Here is a 20,851-nt window from a genome sequence, read left to right on the forward strand (position 1 = left end):
TCCGCTCTCAGACCCCACCCCTCCAACCGTAACAAGGACAGAACGCCCCTGGTGCTCACCTTCCACCCTACCAACCTTCACATAAACCAAATCACCAGGGATATATTTCCCTCCCCACCCCGTTCCGCCTTCCGCAAAGACCGTTCCCTCCGTGACTACCTGGTCAGGTCCATGCCCCCCTACAACCCTCCCACCCATCCTGGCACTTTCCCCTGCCACCGCAGGAACTGTAAAACCTGCGCCCACACCTCCTCCCTCACCTCTATCCAAGGCCCTGAAGGAGCCTTCCACATCCATCAAAGTTTTACCTGCACATCCACTAATATCATTTATTGTATCCGTCGCTCCTGATGCGGTCTTCTCTACATTGGGGAGACTGGACGCCTCCTAGCAGAGCGCTTTAGGGAACATCTCCGGGACACCCGCACCAATCAACCACACCGCACCGTGGCCCAACATTTCAACTCCCCCTCCCACTCTGCCGAGGACATGGAGGTCCTGGGCCTCCTTCACCGCTGCTCCTTCACCACCAGATGCCTGGAGGCAGAATGCCTCATCTTCCGCCTTGGAACACTTCAACCCAGGGCATCAATGTGGACTTCAACAGTTTCCTCATTTCCCCTTCCCCCACCTCACCCTCGTTCCAAACTTCCAACTCAGCACTGTCCCCATGACTTGTCCGGACCTGTCCTACCTGCCTATCTCCTTTTCCACCTATCCACTCCATCCTCTCCTCCCTGACCTATCACCTTCATCCCCTCCCCCACTCACCCATTGTACTCTATGCTACTTTCTCCCCACCCTCTTCTAGCTTATCTCTTCATGCTCCAGGCTCACTGCCTTTATTCCTGATGAAGGCTTTTGCCCGAAACCTCGATTTCAAAGCTCCTTGGATGCTGCCTGAACTGCTGTGCTCTTCCAGCACCACTAATCCAGAATCGGGTTTCCAGCATCTGCAGTCATTGTTTTTACCTAGTTCTAAATGCTTCAACCTTACCTTTTGCACTGGTGGGCTCGCCTCTCCCTTTATTGAAGCTATTATTGAGGATAGTGATGTTTGTGGAACTGCCATACCCCAGTAAGTAGGGAGAGGGAAGATGAGAAAGATGTCCTAATGTTTTTTTCAGAGGTAGTGTGGAATTAAAAAATGTTGAAATCAGATGCTAGAATTTTAGCTCAGTTTGACTTTTAGCTTTTGTCATAAGTATTACTGTTTGAATACTAGCTTAGGTATACTTGTTTTATAATTTAATAAATCGCAAATCTTAGAATAACTCAAGTCTATTTGACAAAGATGTCTTTGCAAAGTTTTCCCTTCAAAGTAATAAAATCTTTACATGCTTTTCCTTAAGAAGGTTCAAGTTTGACAGTTCTGCTATTGGATGGTGAGCTCCATTATGTACTGTGGTGCAATGTTCTGCTAACCGAGACAGTCTTATTTGCTCTTGCTGAAGTTCACAATTGTGCACTAATTACTACAGTTACACAGTGGGATTCAGCTTGGTTCACAGCATTCATACATGATCAATTCCACATGATCAATTGCTGGGCTTCCCTCAAAACATGTTTGATTCAATGCATGGTATTGTTAGTACTTATTACTTATGATGAAGAAAAGATAAGATCACAATCTTATTCAATAGTTTATTGTTTAATGAAGCTTTTATGCATTTCATGGATGACTTTGCTTTATTGACCTTGACTAATAAAGTCTGGTGTTAGCTGTATTTCTGCATACTCCTTCATAGAAATCTTGCTTTATGCCCACTATGGAGGCAGTGACTGCTACTTTGTAAAGTGGTAAAGTGCAAATGGCACCTGCATAAAGTCATTTACCAATATTTTCACAAAGGATGTCTGATTTAATCTGATGTTCAAACCGGATGTTCACATTTTTGTCCATGTTTAGCAAACACTCAATTAAATGCACAACAGATGTTCCTAATACTGTATGTTAGCTTTGGTAAATATTGTGCATTTAATTCATTTATACTCTTGTAAACTATTATAATATGTTTGAGCTTCATTTCCACCTGTTTTCCATCAATTGTGTTTTTGGTTGAATTGTTGCGCATCTTGCAGTATGAGGTGGTTTCTACTGTATAGCAGTATATGTCTTTAACTGTACACAAGATATTTTAGGCAACCAAATGGTGAATGACTTTTTAAAAATTCCTTCATGTCTCCTATAGAGCTGTAGTAGCAGAGTCTGAGAAGAAGTATTTCCTTTTGGCTAGAAAATAATGTGTGTTAGCTGTGAAGTTGAGGAAAGGGAAGAAACCATTCACAAGATTAGTACAAAAAAAAATCTGGTTTTCCGGCCAAGTTGAAGGTAAACTGTTGAATAAATCTAGTGCCATTCCTTTCAATGAATCAATTATGCTGCTGTGAATTTTTTTTAAACTGAAATGAATGGTGCTGATTCAGTTCAGGAGCAATCAAACAAAAGCATACTTGTATGACAGAGTAATAAAATGGAGTGTTGCATATTTCTCAAGTCTGTGCTATCATGAAATACAGCCTGCAAAATCTGATCTTGTTCCATTGCCATGGTGGACTGAACACATTATGTTAAAGCAACTCAGATTTTGGATTTGTGCAATAATTGAAATTGGAGCTCAGTTGCAGCCAAACCAAGGTGCATAACAATGTTTTTATACCATGCTCAAATTGTCACATTAAATACATTTTTAAGCAAAATAAATAGTAAATAACTTTATTCACACTGTACAGCTGTATATATTTCACAATACAGTACAGATGAGAAGCAAAACCAATTTGGTTCCAATCTTATAGTTATAACATTCCATAAAGTCCAAATATATTTTAAGTCTTAGTGATTAAGATAGGAGGTGACAGCTATTACTGACTTTTCACTAAGCTCCAGACATCCAGAAAACTCATGGAAAGAAGTGTTTATAAGCAATTTGCTCTGAGTGACCACTGCATTCACTGGATTGTGCATCCATCATCAGTGTTCTTCATGTGCTGTTAGTATTTTAAGATTATTTTTCCTTGTTTGCACAGCCTACTGAGGTACAGCTCCAAGAGCACTGCTGTTGCCATCTGGAGGGTATTCCTCTGGATTTGATATTGCCATGTTTCTCCATTCATTGAAAATCTTGTTGTGTTCAGCTTAATTGTTTCAGCACATTTGCATTCCTAAGATATATTATAAAACAGCTGTACCATGGTATACAAGATTTTTTTATGAACTACATGTATAACTTGTGCAGAAATGTTTTAGAATCATGTACGGTATCCAGTTGTTTTGTATGCTGTGTGAGGAAATGAAGGAAAGAAAATCAGCTATCTACCTGCATACGTCATACCGGGATGAGGGGGTGTGAAAGATGTTGTAGTATTTGGGGTTAACGAGAACCAGAAATACAGTCGATCTTAAGCAGCCGACTTAGCTCATGCTTCTGGGTTAGCTGAGCTTCTATCTTAAAGGGGCAACACGCATCCAATTATATACGAAACAGATGTGCACCTCTTTCCATTCTGTCAAAAAAAACTCCTGACTATATTAAAGAATAATAATATGAACGGGACATTGTGGAACTGGTGTTGGGTGATGAGGCAGGTTTAATAAATGACCTCAGTAAAAGATCTCCTCAGAAGTAGTGATCATAACATGGTAGCATTTAATATTCAGTTTGAGTGTGAGAAACAACGGTGTTTAATTTAAATAAAGGGAATTACATTGAAATGAGGATAGAGTTAGCTAAAATGGACATGACAGATAGGAGAGACAGGAAGCAAGCAATGAGAGACATTTAGGGAGGTCATACATGACTCTCAGCAAAATTCTACCCCAGTGAGGAGGAAAGACTGTTCAGAGAAGAAATAACTAACCATGACTGACCAAGGAAGTTAAGCAGAGTATTAAGTTGAAAGAAAAACCAAATAAGGAGGCAGAAGTCAGTGGTAGCCCTAAAAATTGGGATAATTTCAGAATACAGTAAACAAAAGCTCAAAAGTACAACAGTAAAAGTGAACCTGAGGGCAAACTAGTGAGCAATATAAAAACTGGCAATAAGAGATTTTTTTTAATAGGACAAAGAAAAGGAAGAAAGGAGTAAAATGAACATAAGGCACTTAGAACATGAATCTGAGGAGATATTATGGGGAACAAGGAAATGGCAGTAAAGTTAAGTATTGTATGACAAGGTAACAAAAGGATAAGATAGTGTTGGAGGTAATATATTGGCGTGGCTAGAGAATTGACTAATATTCAGGAAACAATGAGTGCGGTAAGGTTGGTAACCTGTAACCAATTGGGTTTCACAGGGATCAGTGCTGGGCCTGTCGCTGTTTACAATATATATTAATGTCTTGGAGGAAGGAAGCAAATGTAGTGTAGCCAAATTTGCAGATGACACAAAAGTAGTAGAAAGGCAAGTTGCAGGAAGGATACCTGGAATACTATGTACACTTTTGATCTCCTTCCTTAAGAAAGGATGGGCCGACATTGGAGGGGTAGCAGAGAAGGTTCACTTGGTTGATTCTGGAATTGAGGGGGTTGGCTTAAAAGGAGAGATTCAGTAATCTGGGACTATACATTGGAATTTAGAAAATGAAAGCGGGGTCTTCTACAAACAACACAAAATTATGAATGGGATAGATGGGAAGATTGTTTCCACTGGCAAGTGAAATTAGAATGTGGAGCAGAGCCTCAAAGTTAGGGAGAGCAGATTTAGGCTGAGTTGAAGAGGAACTACTTCACCCAAGGAGTTGTGGATCCATGGAATTCCCTGTCCGGTGAAGCAGTTGAAGCCACTTCATTCGATGTTTTAAAGCAAAAGTAGATTTTTGTACAGTAAGGGAATTAAGAATTATGGTGAGCGGGTGGGTAAGTGGAGCTGAGTCCATGACAAGATCAGCCGTGATCATCATGAATGGCAGAGCAGGCTTGATGGGCCAATGGCCTACACCTGCTCCTATTTCTTAGGTTCTTGTCTGAACACATTACAGACAGATATTGAAAGATAAAGTTGGCAAATAGTGAATAATGTGAGAAAATGTGAAGTTGTTAGTTTCAGAAGGGAGAAATTATTTAAATGAAAGTGCAGAAAGCCACAACACAGAATTGGGGGTATTTGTACATTTAACAGAAAGCTAGTATATTGGTGCAGCAATTAATCATGGAGACTAATGGAATGTTTACCCTTCTTTATAGAGTTATAGAGATGTATAGCACAAAACAGACGTCTCAGTCCAACTTGCCCATGCCGACCAGATATCCCAACCCAATCTAGTCCCACCTACCAGCACCCAGCCCATATCACTCCAATCCCTTCATATCCATATACCCATCCAGATGCCTTTTAAATGTTGCAATTGTACTAACCTCCACCACGTCCTCTGGCAGCTCATTCCATACACATACCACCCACTGCGTGAAAATGTTGTCCCTTAGGTCTCTTTTATATCTTTCCCCTCTCACCCTAAGCCAATAACCTCTAGCTCTGGACTCCCCCACCCCAGGGAAAAGATTTTGTCTATTTATTCAATCCATGCCCCTCATGATTCTATAAATCTCTGAGGTCACCCCTCAGCCTCTGACGCTCCAGGGAAAACAGCCCCAGCCTATTCAACCTCTCCCTCCAACTCAAATCCTCCAACCCTGGAAACATCCTTGTAAATCTTTTCTGAACCCTTTCAAGTTTCACAACATCTTTCCGATAGGAAGGAGACCAGGATTGCGTGCAGTATTCCAGCAGTGGCCTAACTAATGTCCTGTACAGCCGCAAATGACCTCCCAACTCCTGTACTCAATACTCTGACCAATAAAGGAAAGCATACCAAACGCCACCTTCATTATCCTATCTACCTGTGATGCCACTTTCAAGGAGCTATGAACCTGTACTCCAAAGTCTCTCTTTTTTTTTGCCCGAAACATTGATTTTCCTGCTCCTCGGATGCTGCCTGACCCGCTGTGCTTTTCCAGCACTACTCTAGAGGAGGAATTCGAGGGCAAGTTTCAAAGAGTTCAAAATACCTTTCCACAAAGGAAAAGGGTGAGGTAGCTAAATGCTGAATCCCCGAGATTTCAAGAAGCAGGCAGAGGAAGCTTACATCCGGTCCCAGGAATTCAGTACTGCAGGAAGCTGAGGGGAGTATATAATGGCAAAGTCAAAAAGGAAATTGGGCAAGAATAGAGAGAGAATGAAAGAATATACCAAACTACAATTAAGGAGAACAAAAATTTTATCCATACATTGAGTCAGAGAATAACTAAGGAAAGAATAGGGCCCAAAAAAGACCAAAAGGGTGTGTAGAGGGTGTGTGTGTGTATGCGTGTGTTTAGTTAATAAATACTTTGCTGCTGGTTGATTAAAGTTGAAGGGGGACGGGGAACAAGGTTGAGGGTGTAGTGCAATGCATTGCAGTAGTTGCAGTTAAGGAGGAAGAGTTTGAGCTATTGGACATGATCACCAAAGGGGAAAAAGAGGTGTTAAGGAGATTTGTATCCTTGAATATGGATAAATTACTTGGGTCAGATGAAATCAGGGAGAAAATAGCAGATCCCTTGGACCGTCATTTTCCACTCTTCACTGGATGCAGATGTCATGCCAGAGGATTAGAAAACTTCATGTTGAAAATAATTGGAACATGTGATCAAAATAACATTGTTTTCTTATTCACTGGTGGAATGTGGGCATTGCTGGCTGGCCAGCATTTATTACCCATCTCTAATTGTTCTTGAGTAGGTCGTTGTGAACTGACTTCTGATCTGCTGTAGTCCACATGTTGCAGGCTGACCCACAGTGCCCTTGTAGATGGAATTCCAGGATTTTGACGTAGTGACAGTGAAGGAACTGTGATATTTCCAAGTCAGGATGCTGAGTGGCTTGGAGAGGAACTTGTAGGTGATGCTGTTCCCATGTACCTGCTGCCCTTGTCCTCCTTGATGAAAGTGGATCATGGGTTTGGAAGTAGCAGTTTAAGGATCTTCGTTGAATTTCTGCAGTGCGTCTTGTATCAGTACAAACTGCTGTGGAGGGAGTGCCAATCAAGGGCTGCTTTGTTCTGGATGCTGTCAAGCTTCTTGAGTGGTGTTGGAGCTGCACTCATCTCGGCAAGTGGGGAGGCTTCCATCACACTCCTGACTTGAGTCTTGTAGATGGTGGACAGGTTTTGGGGAGTCAAGAGGGGTGTTACTCACCGCAGTATTCCTCCGACCTGCTGTTGTAGCTACTGTGTTTATGTGGCAAGTCCAGTTGAGTTTCTGGTCGATGGCAAGCCCTCAGGATGTTGGTAGTGAAGGATTCTGTGGTAACGGTGTAATGAGGTTGGAAATGGACTGGCCCCGGCAGGGCGCAAGCATTTATTATTACTCCTCCCCCACTTCAGTGGGTGTGAATAAGTTGCCATGTTTTGGCAAATTGTTCTTGCTAATGTTAAGTTGGCTGTGACAAATTCATGAAGGAACTTCCAACTGCCTGTAAAATTTATTCTTTAATAATTGACATAGGCTGATGATTGAGGTCCATTTTGGAAGTGCATAGAAAAATGATTTCAATAAAGTCTGTAACTCGTTTAGCTATATGAATAAAAATTGTGGTATCTGGAGTGCCAGAGTTCACTTGTAGAATACCTGGAATTTTGAGGCAAATTATTTTATATTCTAGGTGTTTCAGGACTGGATATTGTCTTCCAGGAGGGCTTATTACAAGTATATAGTTACACATTTACTTATCCAGTTATTTATCAAACTACTGAGACTGTTGTCTTAAGACTGATATCCATTTGCATTCTAAGTAAGGTTGCCCCAGTGTGGTGTTGATTATGGTTAAGTCAAAAAAATGACACTAATTTCCATCACAGGAATGTGATTGTTGATCTGGTTCAGATAACCAGGAAGAGAAGAATAGAACAAGAATGTGGTTCTGTACACACTTCAAGTTTCTTTATCGGGATGCATCCTACAAACCTAACCTCCAAAAACAATCAACACTATGTGCCAACATCGTTGTTGATTTTGTGAAAATGAACAGGGTTTGCAGGAAAAATTATGAAGTTCAAATATTGAAGGCCTTGAGGATTTAAGAAAATAGTTATCATGGATCAGGATTATGACCATTTGCAATTCTTGATTGGACATTTTATCTTTTTTGAAGAAATTTTAAATCTAATGCCCTAAATCCGTTCTGTTTGCACAACATACAAGTGGATGTAAAGACATACTAGGACAAAGATGAGAACAGCTTGAAGGTTAGTATTATGTCGGGAGCCTATTTGACACTAACTGTATCTCAACTATGGGATCTCTCTCAGCGAATCTCAGAAATGTGACACATATCTGGCCTGGGGCCGAAGTGCTGGAAGAGAAAGTGAATCAACGTTACTTCGTACTGCTAAAAGCAAATATTTGAGGTCACTGATTGTTAGGCAGTGAGCATTTATATGCATAAATTATACAAAGGCCTTGTGTTAGAAACAATGGAGTCACTGTATGAACGAAGAGGACGTAAAGTTGGAACGAGCAGCTTTCCTTGCAGCTTCTATAAAACAGTACTTGTTTTCAGTTTATTTTGTCATTTTCTACAATCTACTTGGGACCCCTGCAAATTATTCTCAAACTGAGGGTTCATCGGTTGACCTCTTCCCAGATCACTGTCAATGCTGTATCCTTTCCAGCTGAGAGGAGTCACATCAGTAGCTTTTGTCTCAGAATTTTGGAGTCAAACCTATCCTGAGATGTAACAAAGCTAACCGGCTGAGTAGCTGTAATGCCAAAGCATTGGATTCTTGACCAAGCTATTGACAGTCGAATCCAATTCTCCAGTAGTATTAGATAATATATTGCTGTTGATCAGACTTCTGAATTTGAGGAAAGGAAGTCCCTCACCTGATTTTAGATCCCAGATAATGAACATTTTTAATAGTTCCTATGAAGCAATTGATATTCTCAATGTGGTTCCTGTATTATGAGTCTCAACCAGAAAACTATGTGGAACTAATCAGACTTGTCATTGGGTATTCATGATAAATGGAAAATGTGACCAGTACATTTATATGCAATGGAACTAGTTGGTATTGCACTGAGGTGATTTTGAGGAATCAGTGTACAAACACGACTTTACAATTATCATAGAATCTCTATCGAGCAGATAGAGGCCATTCAGCCCATCGAGTCTGCACCGTCTCTTGGAAGAATGTTCCACCCAGATGCAAGAGCTTTTAAAAAAATCTTATGGCATTAGGAATGGTAGTGCTTGGTTTCTAGGATGTAATCAGGCCTATAGGACTTCAATTATGAGAACAGAAAGGGAGTAGGGAAATCCCTGGAATTACAGACCAATCAGTCTTACATTTGTGGTAAGTAAGGTACCGGAAAGGATTCTGAGAGATAGGATCTTTGACTATTTGGAATAACATAGTTTGATTAAAGATAGTCAGTATAGTTTTGTGAGGGCAGGTTTTGCCTCTCAAACCTTATTGAGTTCTTTGAGGATGTGTTGAGATAAGTTGATGAAGGTTGAGCAGTAGATGTGGTGTATGTGGATTTCAGTAAGGCATTTGATAATGTTCCCCTGGTAGGCTCAGTCAGAAAGATAGGAGGTATGGGATACAGGGAAATTTGGCTGTGTGGATACAGAATTGGCTGGCCGAAAAGATAGCGAGTAGTAGTGGATGGAAAGTATTCCGCCCGGAGGTCGGTGACCAGTGGTGTCCTTCAGGGATCTATTCTTGAGCCTCTGCTCTTTGAGTTTTTATAAGTGACTTGGATGAAGAAGTGAAGGGTGGTTTGGTAATTTTGCCAATGACACAAAGGTCGGTGATGTAGTGGATAGCATTGAGGGCTGTTGCAGGCTACAACAGGACATTGACAGGATGCAGAACTGGCAGATGGAGTTCAACCTAGATAAATACGATGTGATTCATTTTGGAAGGTTGAATTTGAATGCTGAATCCAGGATTAAAGACCGGATTCTTGGCAGTGTGGAGGAACATCGGGATCTTGGTGTCCACATACATCCCTCAAAGTTGCCACCCAAGTTGATAGGGTTGTTTAGAAGGCCTATAGTGTTTTGGCTTTCATTAACTGGGGATCGAGTTTAGGAGCTGCAACATTATGGTGCAGCTCTCTCAGCCCTGATTCGACCACACTTGGAATATTGTGTCCAGTTCTGGTCGACTCATTGTAGGAAGGATGTTGATGCTTTAGAGAGCGTGCAGAGGAGATTTACCAGAATGTTGCCTGGATTGGAGGGCTTGTCTCTTCATAAGTGAGATAGGGCTTTTCACACTGGAGAGAAGAAGGAAGAAAGGTGACTTGATAGAGGTGTACAAGATAATGAGAGGCACCAGTAGAGCAGATGGCCAGAGATGTTCAAGTTCGTTCATTCCTGATGAAGGGCTCCTGCCCGAAACGTCGATATTGCTGCTCCTCGGATGCTGCCTGACCTGTGATTTTCCAGCACTACTCTAATCTTGACTCTGATCTCCAGCATCTGCAATCCTCACTTTTGCCTAGATAGCCAGAGACCTTAGCCCAGGGCAGAAATGGCTGTTATGAAGGATCATAATTTTAAGGTGATTGGAGATATAAGGGAGATGTCTGAAGTAGGTTTTTTACGCAGAGTGGGAATGCACTGCCAGCAGTGGTAGTAGAGTCAGACATGAGGGACATTTAAGCGATTGCTGGACAAGCACACGGACAGCAGTAAATTGAGGGGTGCGCAGGTTAGGTTGATCTTAGGTTAGGATAAATGCTTGGCATGGCATTATAGGCCGAAGGGCCTGTACTGTACTGTGCTGGAAAAGTTACAGCAGTTCTGCTGAAACAGATTAAAGGGTGATTTAGTACATGTTTTCTTTGTAAGATTTTATAAAATTGACGGATAAAAGAACTATTCCTGCTGTTGAGTATGTCAATATCATGAATTCTTAAATGAAAAATCAAGCCAAAAAAAAGGAGCAGGGAGAATTTTTTTTCAGTTTAATTCTTATCTGGAATGCTTTGCCTGAAAAGTTGATTCCATAAATAGTTATAAAAGGGAAATAAACTGGTACTTGGAGAACAAGGAACTGCTGTTAAACAGCTGAGATTTTTATTTCTGGTTTTTCTGGACTACTTTAAATACAAATTTCAAGCTATCATTCCCATAGTTACAGGCATATATGTCTCATGAAGTACATTTTCAATTAGAGTTGAGATTTTCTTAGTGAACGTTTAGTGATGGCTTGATCTGAAGTGTTTCGCAATAACTTTCCATTTGGCCAATGCTGGCTTTGGGACGTTCATTGCAACCGTGCCCCAGCCTATTCTTACCTGAATCCTGCACACTAATTTCTCAGCAGAAGTCGAGAATGACAATCAAAACTTTTCTATGCTCTCTGCATTACTGGGACTATTTGTGTTACACCATTGCTCTGGATGAAATTGATTTTCTCCAATTCCAACTGGAATTAGCAACGTTACCTTGTTAGAGTATTACAACTGCACCTTCTGCAATAAAAGTTTTGAGATGGTTATGTCAGTGCTACTACATACCAGCAGGGGAAATCATTGAATTAGCTCTCCTTTCTCAGCAAATCCAAAAAAGGACCAACAGCTGAAGAACTGAACCATTTCTTCAGCAATTGTACATTCGAAGAGAAAGCATTGCTGCAAATTGTACTGATATCTTTGTTTAATAATTATATTCCTGTAGAATTTCATTACTTGAGAACTCATATGTACTGTTTATACCTTCTCTGCCTTTTTTGACCAAATGTTCTGACTTTGTAGCTGTTGTAGTATTTGTTTCCAATAATGAAAGGATGGAATGAAGTTTGCAAACCTGACTATTTGAAAATGTACTTCATGAAACTATATTGAAACGCAAGGGTTGAAAAATTGGCAATGTTTTAACCTTCTTGGATGTGTAAGGAAGGCTTTTTGTTCCAATTCTGTTACTTTTCTTTCACTTGGTAGAAATGTTAGTTCCGATGGAAGTGACGCCCGTAGAAGACTCCGGGAATGCGAGGGCTTGGTAGATGCACTCCTGCACGCACTGCAATCAGCAGTGGGCAAGAAAGACATGGACCGAAAGGTAACGTACAATTTTAATCATGCAGAAGGAGGAATGTATGTTCTTTCGGGTCACACAACCAATATTTTCATTGTCTTGGGTTGCATAGTGTTTATCAGTGTTGTGCTGATCAGTCAGGGTCAACCTGCCTCGTTTAAAATTTAAATGAATCTTGGCATTTAACTGTCAATTCTCATTGTACAAGCACGGTTGTGGAAAAAGCAATCAGAGTCCTTTTGCCAACCAGTCTCCTATAAATATAAATGTTGTTTTGTCTTTATTGTTTATCTATGTGCAAGACAAAAAGCTTTAACAAAATGTCTTTTTACAGCAATACCAAAATTTAAGTATTTGATGCTAACTAATTGTTTGTATACCAGTGAGACAAGATTGTGGTCGAGAACCTTTTCTAAATCTCGTTTTCCTCAAAATTTGAAAAGCACAAACCAGCAAGTAAGCAATGTAAGCACAAGTAGGATGAGTTACCTCAGCCTCTATAGGTCTGTCTGCACAACAGTTTGGTGGCTGAGGTTAGCTCTGCAGCTGAAGTTTCTACACCTTTTCTTTAAGCAAGACTATATTTATGATCAAATATTACCATTGTTACAAGATTTGGAAAGTTGCACCGATTCCTTTCCAGTTTGTTTCTCCACTGGTTCAAACAAATTTTAAATTTCACCAGCATGGTGATTTGGAGAAAGTGAGATCTGCAGATGCTGGCGATCAGAGTCGAGAGTGCGTTGTTGGAAAAGCACAGCAGGTCGGGCAGCATTCGAGGAGCATAGTGATATGGCCAATTATATTGACTTTAGATCATGTTTGGTTTAGTGCTTAAAAACGACTGAGTACGTTTTGTCAACAAAGTGCAACTAGCTTATGAGAAATGAAACTCGATCAAACAAATTTGCAAAGATTACTGAAAAATAACATTTAGACTGTGGAAGCTTGGATATAACTTACACAGTAATGTCCCACCCTTAGTCTGAGGCAAGTATGACAAACAGAAAAATAATGGCCAAACACCCACAGAGCACATGAAATAGTAAATGTGATCAAAAGGATTCCACAGATTTCTCAGTAATCACCCCAAATCTCATTTGACGCTGTGGGTTACTAAATTTCATTAAAACCCAATTCTTTCTGTTCAATGGCCTTGTCTTGAAACTACCTCAAACACATCTGTCATGAGCCACTTCACTGACTGCTCACATTATGGTGACCCATTTTCCATTCCTGGAAACTGTTCTTTGTCACATGTACAACTCCAACATTCCGCAAACAGCAAGCTTCACCCAGCTAGATGTTTCTTAAGTTCAAGGAGAAAGTGAGGACTGTAGATGCTGGAGATCAGAGCTGAAAATGTGTTGCTGGAAAAGCGCAGCAGGTCAGGCAGCATCCAAGGAACAGGAGAATCGACGTTTCGGGCATAAGCCCTTCTTCAAGGGCTTATGCCCGAAACATCGATTCTCCTGAGCCTTGAATGCTGCCTGACCTGCTGCGCTTTTCCAGCAACACATTTTCAGCGTTTCTCAAGTTCAATCTTGCACAGCTGCACAAAGAATGTACTGCCTCTGGATCTTAAATTCCTAGTCTCTGCTGTACTGAACTATTAATTTATTTACTAGCTTCTTTTGAGCCCTTCACAACTCCTAAGATTTCTCTGAGCACCAACTATGTCGAACCCACGTAGTTCAGTTGTCTAATGCTTCTGTATAAGCACAGCTAACAGTAGTTTGTGTTAACACCGTCTCCTTCACTCTTCCTATCTCTCTTTCTCTTTTACAAGTCTTCTAGTCTCCCTACCTGTCAGCTTTGAACCTCACTACCTTCCAAACTGTCCTGAGTGATCAATTGAAATCCTTGCCAAATCTCTTCTACTATTGCTCGATAAAATTGCATGCAACTAATAGTTTTGAACAGTCAAATGCAGCAACCTTGGAACTGTTTGTGGCCCTAAATGTGACAATATTCAGTATACTGGCTCCTAGAGCACAAATTAACACAACAAAGGAATTCATTACAATGTAATGTAAATCACAATCACCCACTCAAATGTGAAATATCAATCAAGTTCATAAAAACACAGTGGTTGTGCTTGCCTTTCAAAGTTTTTGTAACTGTTACTAAGATGAACAGGACAATTGTTTTCACCCTTCTTTGGTCTGGAACATAGCTGTTTCCATGAATAAGCAGGAATTAACCCAAAGTGGAACTGTTGTAATGCTAGCAGCTCTCTGATTGTAGGCTGTTGTGTTTGATTGATTTTGCCATTATTCATACTGAAGGCTTGTTATGTTTAGCGATTACTAAGCAACCAGAGATTTGCAGTTTCCATTAAAATACTTCTAGTTTTCAAATTTCTGTTACTTCAATTTGGAAACAACTTGAATCCCTTATTGAAAATTAAAAGTTGATATCAAAAGAAACTGACACTATTTGATTGAAGGCAAGCAAAACAGAGTTGGAGAGAAATTTATTGTATGTTATGAAAGACCAAGTGTGAGGCCTTAGAGTGCAATATCCTTTCAACACTGATAAAATTTATAAGTCCGAAATGACCTAAATGTGTTGTGAGAGAAGATAACTGACATCCATGGGATTGTGCCTCCAGTTACATCACTACTTTCAAGACAGCAGGAAAGCTAATTGAGAAAATGTTATAGATGGTGCAGTGGAACTAATTGAGTGCTACTTTTGCAGCGCTGTGGCTGTGCAGGAAGAATGAAATGTCAGTTTGGATCGAAAAGATTCGCTACTATAGATTCCAACCATGTTGTAGAAAAGCTGATCGTAGCAATGCAGGAAAATTACAATAAAAAGATTGTATGACTTTCAGTTTTTAGAAAGGCAATTTATAAGTCTCAAAGTTTGAAATGACAGCTTAGATGGATAGTTAACATAATTTGAATTAACATAATTGAACTGAAGCATGTATTACATTTTGATATACTCAGTACTAAACTTTAAAAAAACTAAGTCCTTGAAAAGAAAATATAGGTGAACAGTGGCACCTATAGCATTAAAGCAACAGAGCATGCAGCTAACTCCCAGCTCATGCTGGCATCGTCATGGAATTTGCATTAGTAGTTCAGTTTTGTTGACAGGTATATAAAAGTACCCACTATTGGAGGCTCAAAATTCTTCCACTTTTTCAGTAGGGAAAAAACAGCAAGCTTACGTAAAATGTTGATCACTAAATGAAATGAGCAATGCTTGTCAGGAAGTCTGCATGAAGATACTTCAACTTCACTCCAAAAAGGAAAATGTGGAAATGAGATAACAGCCCAAGGACCAATGCAAAGCTTAAGTAATAAGCATTTTTATTGGAAAGGAAGCCTCTGAGGTGGCCATGACCAGAAACCATTCCGTTAAACCAATTTTTGCCTTCAGTAGAAAGTTAAAATCTTTAGAACGGTTAGTTCATTAACAAGCTCAATGAGTTGTCATTATCACCGGAACTGTGTTCTTGCCCATTTAATGAACAAAACAAACAGAATTAAAGTTATCTAAGATTTATTTCACAAAATTATATGACCAAGGTTACCAGATGGTTTGGAATATTTGGTACTGGCCTTAACTTTTGGAACTGGGTTGATTGTTGGAATAACAAGTTTTTTTTGTTTTCAAGTTATGAAGGTTCTGTGAGGAAATAGCCATGGCAGTATCAATCCAGTTGAAATGTATTGCTTTATGTTTCTGATGGAAATTTAATTGTTTTTGTTTAATAGTCAGTTGAGAATTGTGTATGCATTATGAGAAACCTCTCCTATCAAGTGCATAGAGAAGTACCTGGAGCTGATAAATTCAGAGAACCAGTAACTGACCAACAAACTGGAACAGGAAGCGCTCAGAAGAAGAAAAAAGATGATTCTGGTTGCTTTGGTGGAAAGAAGGCAAAAGGTAATTCCGTGACAGCAAAAATCTAGAATTAACTTGTAGCATGTAATATGGGAGTATTACCTTCATGTCACTATTCTTGTTCAATTAATGAGAGTTGAATTACCATAATATCTGATTGCTACGAATGATAAAATTTGCTTTTTCATTGCAAAGAAAGAATAGTTCACTGTTGTATCTGAATTGACATCTGAAATATTTCAGCAAATTTCTTTTAAAGATTGTGTTGAAACGTGAAACCTTGAATTCACCTTAGCTAGGCCAGAAACCCAACCCCCTCTCCTGCTTTATCTCCAGTCCTTTCATTTTCATTGCCTGCCTTTCTAGTGTATGTATGCAATTGTGTGCAATGGCCAAACAGTGTTTTGAGTAGTACCACACGGATAATCTCGCAGAGAGTGTTATATTCCATCGTCGTTTTAATAATGATCGGTATTAAATAAGCAGTTTGTCGGTGTTTTGTTCTTGATTTTCATCTTGATCATCAAGCTCTTAAACTGATAAAACTCAAGTGGGATTGGAAATAGCTTGATACATTATATGATCTTAATGACCTGACAAAAAGCAAGTCCTTATGGCAATATTAAAAAAGCACCATTAGGCAGATAAGGAGAGAAATTGTGTTTTCTGATTTAGTGAATTTTGCTACTTTTCATGTCCGATTTGACTATTCCTTTCTTCTCTATACTTTTCTTGGCTGCTCTTTCTCCATTTAGAGGAATGGTTTAATCAAGGTAAGTCTGCTTTTGGTTTTCTTTTGAAGGAAAGAATGGAGATTTGTTAGTTTTGACATTTGTAGAATAGCAAGTGTAGAAGTCTATTATGAAGGTTATGATAGGCAGAGTGTTAGAAAATAATATGACCAGACAATTAATGAAGGTTTATAAAAGGGATATCATTTTTGACAAACCTATCAAATTCTTTTTTGAGAATGTCACTTGTTGCACAGGTAAAGGGTAATCAATGGATGTGATATATTTGGATTTTGAAAAGCTTTGCATAAGGCCCTATACTAGAGCTGATAAACAAAATTGGAGCATGTAGTATGGATTGAGACCAAAGCAGAGACTGGAAATAAATTGGTCATTCTCAGGATAGCAGGTTCGTTCTTGTGGGGTCCCACAAGGATAAATTTTGAGGACTTAAGTGTTCACAATTCATTGATTTGAATGTGGCACCAAATGTGACACATCCAAATTTGCTGATAACAGAAAATTGGATGGGAATGTGAGTTAAAGGAGAAAGCAAAGAGGCTTCAAGGTGGCTTCCCCAGGCTACTTCAATGCACAAAATCTGGCAGGTGGAATACTTTGTGAACAAATATGACGTAGCAACAATTGTTTGGTAGGAAAGCAAAAAGAAACAGTAATACTTAAATGGTGGGAGGCAGGGAAGAACTGATAACCGAAGGGACTTGCTTATGTGTCACCAAAGTTTAGAGTTCGGATCCTCCAAGGAATTAGGAAGGCAAATGGTATATTGCCCTCTATTGTAAGTAGAACTAAAGGTTCCTTGTTATACTTCTGTGGAGCCTTAGTGAGATTTCACTTGGAGTATAGAGTACTTCTGGTCTCCTTGTACAAGAAAGAATGTACTTTCCAGAGAGGGAATGTAACAAGAGTTCACCAAACTTATCCCAGAATAAAGAGAAGGCTGCTTAAGATTGAAATGAGGAGGAATGTTTCATTTGTGAGAGTGGTGAACCTTTGGAAAGCTCTATCCAAGAGGTCTCTGGAAGTTCAATTATTGAGCTTGTGAAGACAGAAATTGATAGGTTTCTGGACACTAAGACGCCAAGGTTATGAGGATACTGTGATTAAGTAACTTTTTGAGGTAGATGATCAGCCATTATCTAATTGGTGCAAAGTTTTCAGAGTTCAGTGACTACTACTCCATTGCTTCTGTTAAATCTTCATTTGCTCCTCATTTATTTCCTGTTGATGTGATATTGGAATTACCATTGAAGTGATTGAAAAATATTACAATATGGATTAGTATCATACTTTAATAAGGAAAGCATGGACAATTTTCCTTACCTTGGGAACCTTCTCTGGATAGAAGCTTACCTAGACAATTAAATTCTTCACCTCCAACAGGGCAGCTCAACCATCAGCCAACTGAGGAAAAGATTTCTGAAGGTGACAATTATAAATCTAGGACCAAGGTCACAGTTTAAGAGGCAACAGTGATCTTTCTGTTCCGAAATACCTGAATGACTAAGACAACCAATGTTGGGCACCTTAGAGTACTTGAGATGTACTGCCTATGGTGCCTTTTGCAAGATTCTCTAAATTCAGTGGCGAGAAATGCGGTCCAACAGCAAATGTTCTCTACAATGTCAACTGACCCAGCATTGACTGGCTAATCGTTCAAATGTGCATCCAAATTAGGAGCAGGAGTGGGCCATTCTGACTGTGGCCTCAACTTCACATTATTCTTTCTCCCAATAACTTTCAACTTGAAGCATGCTCCATTGGCAGTCTGGTTCATATACATGACACCAGACTATCGAATAATGTTTCCTCCAAGTTATGTGGTCATGCAGGCACTGTGGAGTTCCACTTCCAGATGTTGCTGCCATGCACAGACCTTCAAGGTCTGCACAGCAGAAAAAACAACTACAGGGAATATTGATCTTAAAGCAGTTGATCTTCTCTGAATAAATCCATGACAGGAGACTCTTGGGAAGGCAGCAGGAAGACTTTATAAATGTCCTCAAAATGTTCCTAAATAGCTCAAGTATATATGCTGGCTAATGGGAGACCTTGGCTTGGGTCAAACCACAATAGTGAAGACTTATTCAGTAAGGCACTCAAACATGGAGATACTTCGGGTTCTGGAAAGAGGTGAATTTGAGACATCACACAAAAGTGCACAACCTCTAACATACTCATCTACTCGATTCAAACACCACCACCTTAGTGTCTGGCCTTACCCATTGCAGAGCTCATTGATGCATAGGGACTGAACAGCAAAAAAGATTAAGTTGTGGTAGTTACATAATTCCCTAGTTCGACTCAATTTAGGTATAACGTCTCAAAATATGGAAGGGAGCTGTTGGATCAAATGTCAATCAAGTTGACTGCTTTGTCTTGAATAGTGCCTAATTTCTTGAGTTGGAGCTTCCCGCATCCAGGCAAGTATTCCATTCCACTTCTGTTTCGAACTTTGTCAATGGTAGAAACCAAAAGAGAGAATGCTGGAAAATCTCAGCAGGTCTGGCAGCATCTGTAAGGAGAGAAAAGAGCTGACGTTTTGAGTCAGAGGATCAAAGGGTCAGTTAGACTCAAAACATCAGTTCTTTTCTCTCCTTACAGATGCTGTCAGATCTGCTGAGATTCTCCAGCATTCTCTCCTTTGGTTTCAGATTCCAGCATCCGCAGTAATTTGCTTTTGTCAATGGTAGAATGTCTTTTAGTGAGTTAGGAGGGATTATTTGTGGCAATACTTCATTTAACCTCCTCTTGCAACCCCAGTGCTTTTTAAGATCTAGTTGAATGAGCATTTCACGATTAAGTTTGATTGTTGGGCAAATTTATTGAGGAGCGATGGTAAGTAAATTGCATTGAAATAGAAATAAGCCATGTTCTAATTGAATGGCAGAACTGGCTCAAGGCCTACTCTCAAAACATCTAGTTTTAACATTAAATAGTGTATGTAATGTAATCCTTTGCACAGGATTTATTGAACTTTTTAGTGTTGATCAGACATGGTGTTTTGAATTGAAAATATGTTAATTACTCTTATGAATGTTCTCTAAAATGACATCAGTCTGGTAACTGCCTTTCTTTGCTTATCTTTTCCTTGCTCAGGTAAAAGAAATGCAGATGCTGACAAAAATTTTGATACTTTGGACTTGCCAAAGCGTACAGAACCAGTGCAAGGTAAATTGCATGTATGCTGAAATATCTGACATTGTTGTGCCTGCTAGAAATCCATTTCAATTGTTTCTCATTCTTTTCCCACTATTTCGTACAGCAGATAAAGGTTTCTAAGCCATTCTGAAAATGTTCTTTTCTAAAGTGACGCTCAGTGTAAACAATAGGCTGTTTTGTGCACTCTCCACATTTGCCAATTTTAATCCAAACAGTGAACTTAATGTGTTAGCACTGGAAGAAAAAAAATACACAAACAGATCAAGAAGAAATAATAAATACAAACACCAGAAAAGGATGAAGATGAGTCTTGATAAATGACAGGCATCATATTAGCAAGAGTATTTTGCACTTTTTGATTATCTTAGCTTCCATATGACTGAGTGAATTTATACTAACGGTAGGACTGTTTCTGGATTGCTTCAAGATCTGTGCTCAATCAGTTGATCTTCATTTGTGAGATAATGTGACTAATAATTTTCTGTGTAGCTAGGCTCAATAGTCCCCGTACCATCACCAATTGGCTCCCTGTTCCCCAGTTGTCCCTATACTCTTCTTAGTATTTTTTAAAAATTCCATGAGAAGTTACCAATAAAGGTGGCTCTTTGAATAGTAAGAATCTTAATACACCTCCTTTCTGTCTTCACTCATTTTTCTCTTATTTTTCATTATTCATTAGTTAAAAATTGGGATAGGGAAGAAAAAGTTGTTATTTTCAGTCCACTCAGACTTGTACTTACTCTGTTACTTGCTAAAGCTTTGGCTCATTTGCAATTTTATTAGAACCCATGAATACATATACCATTGATTGCTTTTTGTGCGCAAAGACTGGAGCTCAGCAATATGTGTGTTCTGAACTTCGTTAGGAAAGAAATTTTGACTTTCGTATGGAATCCTGCAAGATTAACCAATCTAAGGCTGTAATCTGAAGTATTTCTTTGAAATGCATTGCTGAAATAGTTTGAATATAGAAGGTAAAGCATTGCACACTTGAATCTTTATGTACACAATTCTACAATGCTGTTAGTTTTTGTATTAACGAGAAGACAATTT

General features: G+C 39.4%; 1 protein-coding gene across 11 annotated transcripts in view; it reads left to right on the forward strand.

Annotated features, from left to right (window-relative positions):
• The window catches only part of arvcfb (ARVCF delta catenin family member b), a 322,810-nt gene that overhangs the window by 247,490 nt on the left and 54,469 nt on the right, over nucleotides 1-20,851 (forward strand). For 10 of the 11 annotated variants that reach the window (XM_043715402.2, XM_043715409.2, XM_087999879.1 and 7 more), the window contains 4 exons: nucleotides 11,930-12,047; nucleotides 15,755-15,926; nucleotides 16,640-16,657; nucleotides 19,736-19,807. In XM_043715402.2, coding sequence (XP_043571337.2) covers nucleotides 11,930-12,047; nucleotides 15,755-15,926; nucleotides 16,640-16,657; nucleotides 19,736-19,807 — 380 coding nt within the window. The remainder of the gene's footprint in view (nucleotides 1-11,929; nucleotides 12,048-15,754; nucleotides 15,927-16,639; nucleotides 16,658-19,735; nucleotides 19,808-20,851) is intronic. The other variant, XM_043715407.2, reaches the window with a different exon arrangement.

Source organism: Chiloscyllium plagiosum, unplaced genomic scaffold (genome assembly GCF_037043375.1).
Source record: "Chiloscyllium plagiosum isolate Xiang-an unplaced genomic scaffold, Cpla_swu_hap1 HiC_scaffold_24, whole genome shotgun sequence".
Taxonomy (NCBI): Eukaryota; Metazoa; Chordata; class Chondrichthyes; order Orectolobiformes; family Hemiscylliidae; genus Chiloscyllium; species Chiloscyllium plagiosum.